Raw genomic sequence first — 11,004 nt, 5'->3', positions numbered from 1 at the left:
TGCTTTTTTACCAGATTGATGACGCGAAAAAAAAACAATAGTAAATGTATCATGAATACATATCAATACAGGAAGGTTTTCAACCCCAATGTGTGTTTTTCAGTAGATTCACCCAATTGCTCGCTAGGTGTGCAACATGTGTGTAATAACATACTGATGGATGGTATGCCAGAATAAGAAATTGAGGTCCATGGAAACACATTTGGCCGCATTCATACACAGTAAATGCTGTATGGAGGCACGCGGAGTCATTATGGATACATAGGGCATCTTTAATAATGGCTCACCCACAGATTTACATTCTTTTCACAATTTTACCGCCATAATATATTCTTTTGGCGGAAATCTAATATATGAATTCATGTTACTGCTTGGCAGATAGTAAGGATTAACGTGTTAAAAAAAAAATTATACAAGCTCTTAAAGACAAAGTACTTGAATTCAAGTCCAACATCAAAAAAAAGTATATGAAAATTCACAGATTACCAGATAATACGGTTCATGCGGATGGGAACGGTAAGGAATAGATCATTATCTCTGTTAAATGTGATAACTTTCCTTAATGCAAAATAGTGAAATATCAGAGTCTCAAGTAAAGCCCTCTCCCCATACACAGACTAATGTCAGCCGAACCCACTGCTACTTTACATGGTTGGCTAACCCCATAAGTGTCTGAGTGACAACTTTTTGTCGGGTAAAAATATTGATCTTGCCCTTCTGATTTTTAACTACCGTTCATAATGGGCTACCAGAAATAAGCTGCTGCCATTCTGGCAACTGCTCTTTAGGCAAGAAAGTCAAGCACTTCTGTGTGTGCGAGGGCCAACCAAGGTGGCTGCATCAACGGTCGGCCGCCAGCAATCTAATGGCAGCCTTAAGAGATACAGCAGTATCACTAAGCTGCCATGCCTAGTGACAAAGTTACGTTCATGTTTCCCAATAATGTGGTACAGAAAATCTAGCACATATATTTAATATATGATGGTGCAGACTCTTAGATTTGCTCCTTAATAGCCTCGTCTGAATGCAGATACTAGTGCCATCCAGGTGGGTCACAGCCTGAGGCTTGGAGGTAGCTCTGCTCTACTCAAGGACCATTGACACTCCGGTCTTCCTCCATGCTTCTCTCCTGTTCAGCAGCTCCCTTGTAACTTTATACTATATTAGCAGCCCTTTATTTTCCCAAGCAATATATTGGCAAATGTTCAATTCTTAAACATGTCACAAAGGAGCTTTTCCATAGGAGTGTTCCCAATAGTACGGTGAAAAAACAGAAGCTCAATGCGTTCAGAAGAAATAAATCGGAGAGATGGCGAAAGGAGAAGTAGTTTTCCAAACCTGGGGAAGAATAAAATATTAGGGATTAGATGTCCATAGGTGTGTAGAGTTAGCAGATATAATGTGATTTATTATTATTATTTATTTGGCAGATCTGATCTTTAGGACCATGAAAATAAATGGGCAAGTGAAGATTTGAGATTGCAGTTGGGCAGAACTTTAAGAAATGTCACTGAATTTATTTGTTCTTTCATTACCGAACAGGCTGGGTTGGATAATGACTTCTTGTATGTTGAGCCAACATCATCTGGGATTGATCTTGCAGGTTTTCTACTTGTTCAGGGTCTTTTAGGCCTCTTGTCTCTAAAATACAAAAATAGTATTTGGTGTTATATTCGGTTTGTCTAGGATTTGGTAAAGCATATTATTTATATTACAAAATATAATAGAAGTCATTTTCATATTTTTTTGTGAATCAATAGTACCATGAAAATGAGAAACCTTAAGAAATCTTTGTTTCTTTCTCCTTTTGGATTCATCTTTCATTTATAATTCATGGGTAATATCTATATCTTTCCTTTACTGAGATAGATCATAACTGGTGCTTTATAGCTCTATAGAGAGGAGAGGAAAACAACGAAGGAGTTAGAGGCAGGCACCAACCACCTGCTGCAAGTTCTCATTTTTTTGGGTAGCCTATAAAGGTATCACTCCTAAAATCCTTTTAACATTCTTGGGACATAGTATTTCAATTCATTAGAACTTTGAGCACCAACTGCCATCTCCTATCCCAGTAATGGGAAAGTCTTCACTGAATAGAGATTTTACACGTGAATTGAGAGTTTTGAGAATGAAAGATCACTTCTGGCAGAGAAAAAAGCAGATTTGTCTGATAAGATATATTACAAAGATTTATAATTTCAGATGAACTATTAATTTATGAGGAAAATGTTAAACCAACTGTTACTCTTTAAAGGGAATCTGTCACCAGGTTTTTGGCACAATCTAAAAACAGCACAATGCAGAGAACGAGACCCCGATTCCAGTGATGTGTCACTTATTGGACTGTTTGCTGCGGGGTTGATAAAATCACTGTATTATCAGCAAGAGATTATCATCAGAGGACTAGTAAACCTGCTGCCAGGTAGTCCTTGATATTCATGAGCTCTGTGTAACATCTCCACACCATTGATTGACAGCTTCCTGTGCATAGGCAGAAAGCGGTCAATCATTGGTGTGGGCTCATCAGTACTAAGTAATATTGGTTCGAGTGTGGTCCATTTTTTTTATTCTATTTTTTTTATGGCTGCCGCAGTGACTGAATGAGACCTCACAGTGAGAGATACTGCTTAGGTTATAGTTTCTTGAAATTAACTAGTGGAACTCGGATTTTTCTGCTCACTCGCACCATGTGCTGATCCTTTGTGTATCCTGAGATGTGTCCATTGAATCCATCACAGCTTTCCTTTGGGATGTGATATTATGTAAAGAACAATGCAGCATGTCAGCAACAACCAGTATACATTGGATGGTATACATAAAGAAGGGAGTTGGGAGTGAGCCAAATGTCAATTCTAACAGTCAAGATTATGGCCAAAATGTAGTATTTTGTAGTATTTTCAATATCTCAAAACCAGACAGATCCTCATGAAATTGTATAAATTGTTAGAATAGAAGTGAAATCTTTTGTTTATAGTTATAGAAAATAAAAATAATCACCTGGCTTAAAGAGGAGCACTGCCTTCATACAAGCAAACTCTGTTGGGTCAACACTAAGTGACTTAAATCGACTGATTGTCTCTTGAAGGATTCGAATGTCCACGCTGGAGGAAACAGATTTCCCATGGACGTTGGAAGAGAGGTCAGGCACAGACAGTAAAGGACAGCTCTCAAGGGGCATTGACCATTGGATAGCACACAGCAAGAACAGCTCACACCATGCTTCCTCCAGCAAAATGACCTACACAAATAAGAAATCAGATTTGAGATAATCTTCCAAATATTAATATTTATACTGCATATATTTAATATTTATCTGTTCAGAATGAATTTTCCTCTGTTATTGATTTAAATGTAATCGGTCATGTCCCCAAAGGCCATTAACCTGCATATATAGGGTTAATCAGTGTGTTGATAATGTCACATTCAGCCACCTTACTGAATGCTTCACTACCGAGAGTAAATTAACTTTACTTTTTCCCTTCCGGGAAATGCCAGCTTTCATTCACAGAGGCGTGCACGGAGCAGCTATAGTCATTACTGACAAAATGCAGACTTTAATATTCCCAGCCAACTATTGTGTTATTTTTTTTCAATCAATTAAAGAACAAAGTAGATATGAATTACGATTGACTATTCACTATTAACCTTGTATCGTAACCAGGCATCTACCATTTGGAAATCTATTTTATTGTGATTATTGTTTGATAGCAAAAAAAAAAATACCTTGTGTAAGTTGTCTGTAAGAAAAAAATATTTTCTGAAAGAATATTTTTTTCCTAGTAAGCCTCACTCTCCTTACACTTATATATTTCATTGACAGTTGTTATTTTCCAGAATATATTTTATATTGATGTGCGTTGAATGTAACAGGACAATGATGTGTAACTGGTGATTTACCTGATCCCTGAATGGAAGATTAGAGAAGACTGGGAGGTTCTTGGCCCATTTCACCGCCATAAAGAGAAGCCGAGCTGAGGTTTCGTACACCCCCTCTGGACTGGATGTGATGAATGCGGACATCTGAAAGTCACTAGGTGTACGTTCTGGCTCATTACTTGTCACATCGATATTTTCATCGGCTATAACAAAGGATAATGGAAGGCGATAAGCTGGCATGTTATAGTGATTCATGAGAACTTTTTATTATATGCATGCAATAAATCTGTGCTTAAATGAACTCTCCTACAGAAAATGAGCCCATAATAACCTGTTACAGACATTTTCTTTTATACAAAAGCCATTCATACTATAATAAATAGCCAATAGCTATATACATCTTTATTATCTATTGACCAAAACCAACCTCTCACCTACCTGTAATGGCTTCCTCCAGGGTGATCGGCAGCTTGAGCAGAGCGCAGCAATATAATCCAGTAAGAGGAAAGCCAGCACCGAATCCTTGGGAAACTCAGTGCTTATTATAACTTTGAACACAGATCCTCAAACATGGAGTTTCTCATGAAGGACAAAGTACTAGCTTTTCTCTTGGTGCATTATTATCTATTGGATACATGTCACCATCCGCACTGACCAGCTCTGGGATGGTTCAGACATGTGTGTGTACATTGGTCAATTGATTTTTTTTTAATCTGTTTACCCTAAACCCTAGTCCTAGTAAATGATGAATTCTCAGGAGCTTACCGTCTTCTGGTTCAAGCTTGGCGCACGTTTCTGCCGTCATCAGGCTTGCCATAAATCTGTGGTTGTGGGGTGGACTTATATTCCCTGGTACTGAATTTGGAACAGGGGTTCGTAAGTTGTTTCCTTGTGGACACAATGGAGGAGGCTCTCGAGTTGTAGCTAAGTGCTCAGCACGGCTCTCGGTGTCCAGATCAATACTGTCTAAGCGAATCTGAGCTGTACTGCGTGGCTGGCGCTCATTCTGCACTGCTAAAAAATATGGATCAACACAATAATCACAAAGTGATAGAGGAGCAGGGTGCGAGAGCTGTAACAAATAATTCTCTATAATCGCACCATACTACCAATAAGACATAGTGAGGCGAGAACTTACCATCTTTATTCATGCCTGTTTGAAGACACTTCTTTAGCCGGCAAGCCTGGCACTGGTTTCTGTGAGCTTTATCTACTGGACACATTCCTGTTCCAGCCTGACATCTGTGGTGTGACAGAAAGCAAAAATTGTGACGGATACGCTAAAAGCTTATTTAGAGTAGTATGTAAACTGTATCAGTCTCAATGTGCAGATTTCCATTTATGAAAAATGTAAAAGTGGTTAACGCTTCCTAATCTGATGCAGCCCATTGTTGAAATATCATCCACAGATATTTACGGTAAGAGCTTGATATAACTGGCTATAAAGGTCATGATCAGAAATATACATTTACTCAAGAAGATCAATATTATACATATGTCACAAGAAAACTACCCATGTATCTTACTGCTGCCGCAGTGTAATCATTGACCGTAAACCTAAATGGGACTAATGCACTAAATAATACTCAACTACACAGAAAAAAAAAATCATAGGTGTGGATTTTGAGCTTTGTATATAAAACCGTTCCCATTACTACAGTTAAGAGCTGTTGTATCGGCATAGTATCGATTGATTCATTATCAGAAATGACCCGTTTTTTGTACTCTCGATTTTTAAACAAAACAACTCATGATTTATTACATAATTTTGGCTGTTGAAGTCATTGGCGAAAGGCTACTATCTCCAGAGAAAGCAACCTATAAAAAAATAGGCTTACACTGCTCCAAATGGGCAACCATGTAATTTAGACTTGCGTTAAGTCCTCTTGGTTGTATATGAAGAACTCCATGTCCCTTCACAAATTAAAGCAGGAGTGTACACTGGGCAGACTTTTTCAGTAATGGCTTATCATATGCACAGTGTATAGGGTGTAAGTTGCTGCTGCGCTTTTTTTATATTTCTGATGCTCCAGTACTCCCGATCACTAATCACTTATTGTAATGTCTCCACATCTATGCCTTTTACACTCAATTCTCATCAGAGTACATGTACATAAAATCTGTCCTGGATAATACTGCTGGAGATGGAGGTCAGGATCTATGTCATTCACATTAACAAGGTGGCAGATTTCTTACATCTGGTTAGACTTCAGTGGTGCCCCAACACATCCAGTGATCCCCACTTGAAGATATTCAACAGTAGTAGGTAACTTAAGATCTAGAGTTGTCTTTAGGTAATGTAAATGTGGCACCACAGATTGTGACTTTACCAAACTTTTAACTGATCTGTGACTGTAACCTACCTGTAGCATGTAACAATGTAGAGGTCCAGCACTAACCGCTTGCTCACTAGCTCCCCTTGGCAACAATATTGCTGATACTAAAAAGAAGGACTATGGGCGATGCACAGAGTAAAATCTCATGACAATGCAAAATAAGGGAAGGGAGAGTGGGGAACGTCCAGACAATGGCCGTTTTGCACTTGGCAAGCCATGCTTTAACAGGACCTGTTGAAGCACGCCATGACACGCGCGAAACAGCAATCGTCTGGCTGTTCCCCACTCCCCCTTCCCTTCACCCCACAATTTGGCGATCCTATGGATTTAAAATAAAGAATCGTGGGCACAATGATGAGTGCTGCTGCTTCAAATCTTATTCCGTAACCTACCTGTAGATAAGTTTTCGGCGGACGCTTCTCTTGAAGAATCCACTGCAGCCATTGCAAGCAAAGATGCCATAATGTTTTCCACTACTACTGTCCCCACATACTCTGCACAGTAGTGCTGGGCTTGGCGCAGGTCCTGGTGCAGGACTAGGAACTGTAAGAATAGAGTAAAATTACCTACTCTACCATGGTTGTGTTTTTATATTTTTCAGCGCACACTTCACTCTTTGCGATGCAGAAGATCAAATTTACAGCAAATTTAGGGGAAAAAAAATCATGATAAAATCCGCTTATAATGAATTTTGCTGCATATTTGTGATCAAAACCGTTAAAAAAAAAACAAAAAAAAAAAAACAACAAAAACCTCTACATGTGTTATGAACAACCCCTCTTACCCCCATCCAAAAAAAAAAAACAACAAAAAACCCCAAAGAACAAAACTATGGTATAAGGTGCAGAAAACTAGTAATAAACTCTTACCTGACTGACTGTCTTCTGCGCTTGTGCTAAGCACAGAGCCGGTCGGTGAACTCATTTCACCTTACTTTCTAGAATGGTTCCTTATTGATTCTCCTCTTAGGCTGTAAGCTCCTTTCAGCCCCAGAGGTGTGAACAGAGTCCCTCTGACTTTTGAATCCTTTTTTTTCTTGTTTTAAGCAGAATACAGTATGGAAAAAGTCATCCCTTGCTGTGCGACAAAACAAAAAATCCAAGTAGATGATGATACAGGATAGATGTAAAAAGGATGAAGAGGTTTATCTTTCTCTTGGTCCTTGCGTCCTTCCATCAGTTTTCTTAGGGCCCAGAGATTAGCTGTTAATGCTGTGTAAGCAGATGCCTCGTCATCCTCTTACTCTTTACCATCTAAAAGGAAGGTGGAGCCACCATCATGTCTACCCCTATGGAGATGTGTCCATTCTTTGTCATCATTTTTGGAAATTCAGTGGATTTTTAATCTCAACTTGAAATTTTTGACATATGTTGTATCATATGTATTATGACATATATTGTATCAGATGTATTATGATGTATGTTGTATTTGACATATTTTGTATCAGTTGTATTAGAAAACATTCAGCACACTGGTAGATGGCATATTTTGGTAGCTGATTCCATTTTGGGAAAATTATTATTAAGTTTGCAATATACTGAAGGCAATATTTTCTAATCGCTCTTATCTTGTATATGAACACAAAATATAGTCATCACTAACTATTTTATTACTAACTATTCTTGAGTCTAAAAAGGGGAAAATAACGTTTAGGCAGGGGTTGGAAATTACACCACAAAGATGCTCAGTCATACGTTTACTTCTAAGATGGACAGCTTGGTTATTGAAAAATTATACCATAAAAAATATAATGTTTAGCTTGAAGTTTATTACATATTAAGATTACGATTGCAAAGTAATTATTTTTAAACATAATAAAAGTAAAAAATATAAGTTTTTTGATATGTAGATTTCTTTATATGATTGCTTTTTAAGAAAGTAGCAGCTGCGAGGTCAGACGAAATTCTGGTAATTAGAAAAATCCCTCAATAATCCATTTAGCTAGAAATTATAGAGCAAGCAGAAAATACACAAGACAATTAACTGACAAATATGCCCAAAGCTCAGGAATCATGTGGCAGATGGTGGGTTTACAGGGCAGGCACAGTAACTGAGGGTCTTGTCGGCCTTGGGTGACCTTTCTATAGATTGTGTATCTCTATGTAATCTCCAGGGAGAAAACCTTGGTATTAAAAACTATTTTGTGCCATGTGATATTTTAGAATAACAACTTGAAGCTCATAGTATCAATATGAGCTATTATTTTGTTTGGGGTCATAAAGAAACCTTCAACCAATCATTGTCATCAAAACTGTTGGTAATTAGTGAGTCAAAGCTGTAGCCAGAAGTTTGTTTTTTTTCAAGTGGAAACTGTTCACATGAATGTATATACCAAACACAAAACTGACAGTCACGATAAATGCCAGACATATTGCTATCTCCCTCGAAAGCTTTTTTTTTTCAATTTTGAAACTGACTTTGCCCCAGTAAATGAGAGGCGAGTCTTGGTTTTCCTGGACTACAGGCAAAAATTTAGTTTGCCCTCCTCCTATACACAGCTTAAGCTGTTTGAGTAGTCATCGTGTGAACGCTCATAATTGTATACATAGTGTCATGTGCCAACTAGCTGCTCTTCCTAATTCTCTCAAATGTTCAATGAAAAACTATAGCCCCTGCTACATTGAGAGAAGAAGTAAAAGAAGCTGCTTGGCACATGGCTGAAGATATGAAAATTGCAAGTGATTGGTCATCTGCTGATGTCGTATATATTACAGGTTATTAGTAGCATTAATTAGCCAGGCAAATCGTAACAAAGACAGATGTATTAACCCTTAACTTGTTAGACAACACAATATTTCATTAAAATAGCTATGTACCATAATTTCTGATAAGTTATGGATTGCTACAGGTGTACAGGATCAGAACCAATAACAGTATATGAATACATCACCAAAAACACCAACAGTACAGAAATACAACATTACTACCACCATCATATCGAAAAATTGAAAAAAATCCAGCACTCAAAGCATTCAACTGGAATTGTTTTATATTTTATTCATTTATTTTTATTGAATAAAATATAAAACAATTCCAGTTGAATGCTTTGAGTGCTGGATTTTTTTCAATTTTTTGATCTGGGGTGGGACCCTATCCAAGCACCAGCGACTATAGAAGGAGTGCCACATTTCTATATTCTATACACCATCATATCGAAATACAGCATCCCCAGAAACATTATCAGTACATGAACATACTGTATCACTAGAACTACCTTCAAAACAGAAATACAGCATCAGACCCACCATTAGTACAGGAATACATCATCAGTGCCACCCACAATACAAAAAAAAATTGCCAGAACCATCATCAGTACATGATTACATCATGAAGTGTAGTAGAACGATCAATCGCAATGTCAGGTGAGCCTTTTATACAATTGTATTGCATGCACCTACAACTCAAAGTATGTCCTTAATGGTAAATCGATACTAGGAGTTGTTGTTATCAGCCATCAACAGAATGCAGACCATATAGGAACCACAGTATTAATGAGATGTAGTCAGTATCCCACTACAAATTTACATTCAGTTACTTACCTTACAGGTGACATCTTCTCTGCTTGGACTCTCTCTCTTTTCTTTTTTTTCCCATATTGTTCACATGCTGTGATAATAATAATAATAATAATAATAATAATAATAATAATAATAATAATAATAATAATAATACTACCAATGACATTTTGCATCCACAACTTATCTCTTAAACTCACCGGTCTTCTGCAGCACATCCCGAGAAGGTGCCCTTAAAAATAACTATCACTAGAATGCTTCAAAATTAAAATATCTGTCCTTTGCAAAATATGACCCCCATACTGTCCTTTCCATATTGGATACACTCTTCACAATACCCAAAAATTATCTCGTCGCAAGATTCCTCCTTTCCCTCAGTAATACTCCTGCTTTTTTGGCTATATTGAAACACTTAATGTTTTCCCCTACTGTCTCCTCACATACCTCCTCCCCATACTGTCTCCTCATAAGATTTCATCTCCTAATAACAAGTCTACTTCTTTGGTTCCTTTGGAGCATGTACTTGAGCGCTTATTGACCCTTCACACTTTCACCTCTTACTATCCCCTCAAACTGTCCCCTAACTTTCCCCCAAATGGTCTCCTCATATTGTCCCTTCACACTTCCCCTTCCCCATATTGTCTCCTCCCAAGATTGCCCCAACCCTTCACCAATAACACTCCTGGTTCTTCTTCTCCACTGGAGAACTTCTGTTGCTGTTGTCTACCACCTCTGTGGAGGAGTGACGTCACTAGTGAGATCAGCTGAACTGATATCGCTGCTGATGTTGCACTAACCTGGAAGTGTCGGTCATTGGAGCTTCAATGATACCCACACCTGAATTACACAAGTACAATTGAATCCAGGGAGTCTGCATTATACATTTTCTCTTTATCGGCTGTTAGTTTGACTACTGTTTCAGAGAACCACTGAATGGCACTACTGAAAGGTAGCAAAATGCTTCTGCGTAGGAGACACATCGGGTCATCGCATTAGGCAGTCCGATGGTGCCCTCCTGTTGACTACATCAGGGAAAATGCCTCTCCTCCTATTCCTTAGTTACACTCCTGGTAATACAAGCATTTCTAAATATATAGCACCATGCAAATGTTTTAGCAGGTGTGGGAAAAATTCTGTAAAATAAGAATGCTTTAAAAATTTGTATGCTTGATAAAAATAAACTAATAATTCTAAGTGAATGAACATAAGAGAAAAATAAATCAAATCAATATTAAGTCTGACCACTCTGGCCTCAAAACAGCATCAATTCTAGGTAC

At 37.9% G+C, this 11,004-nt stretch overlaps 1 protein-coding gene across 1 annotated transcript; it reads right to left on the bottom strand.

Annotated features, from left to right (window-relative positions):
• Window positions 1–287: 287 nt before the first annotated feature.
• On the bottom strand, window positions 288–9,801 carry NR2E3 (nuclear receptor subfamily 2 group E member 3). The gene is made up of 9 exons (XM_075342664.1): window positions 9,752–9,801; window positions 7,082–7,465; window positions 6,605–6,755; window positions 5,015–5,118; window positions 4,642–4,890; window positions 3,898–4,079; window positions 2,998–3,238; window positions 1,536–1,641; window positions 288–1,338 (listed from the first exon to the last, which is right to left on the bottom strand). Exons 2-9 carry the CDS (start codon window positions 7,134–7,136, stop codon window positions 1,206–1,208), a joined length of 1,221 nt encoding a protein of 406 aa, XP_075198779.1. The 5' UTR covers window positions 7,137–7,465; window positions 9,752–9,801; the 3' UTR covers window positions 288–1,205.
• Window positions 9,802–11,004: the final 1,203 nt, after the last annotated feature.

The sequence above is a fragment of the Anomaloglossus baeobatrachus genome, chromosome 4, assembly GCF_048569485.1.
Source record: "Anomaloglossus baeobatrachus isolate aAnoBae1 chromosome 4, aAnoBae1.hap1, whole genome shotgun sequence".
Lineage (NCBI taxonomy): Eukaryota > Metazoa > Chordata > Amphibia > Anura > Aromobatidae > Anomaloglossus > Anomaloglossus baeobatrachus.
The sequence above is the reverse complement of the archived record's forward strand: the minus strand, read 5'-3'. Positions and strand labels throughout refer to the sequence as shown.

Excerpts from the sequence above, each read along its gene's own strand:
- NR2E3 (XM_075342664.1), bottom strand. The coding sequence starts at position 7,136 with ATGAGTTCACCGACCGGCTCTGTGCTTAGCACAAGCGCAGAAGACAGT. Across the intron at positions 5,119-6,604 it reads CGCCGAAAACTTATCTACAG|ATGTCAGGCTGGAACAGGAA; the intron begins GTAGGTTACGGA and ends GTCACACCACAG. Across the intron at positions 3,239-3,897 it reads ATCTTCCATTCAGGGATCAG|GTCATTTTGCTGGAGGAAGC; the intron begins GTAAATCACCAG and ends TTATTTGTGTAG.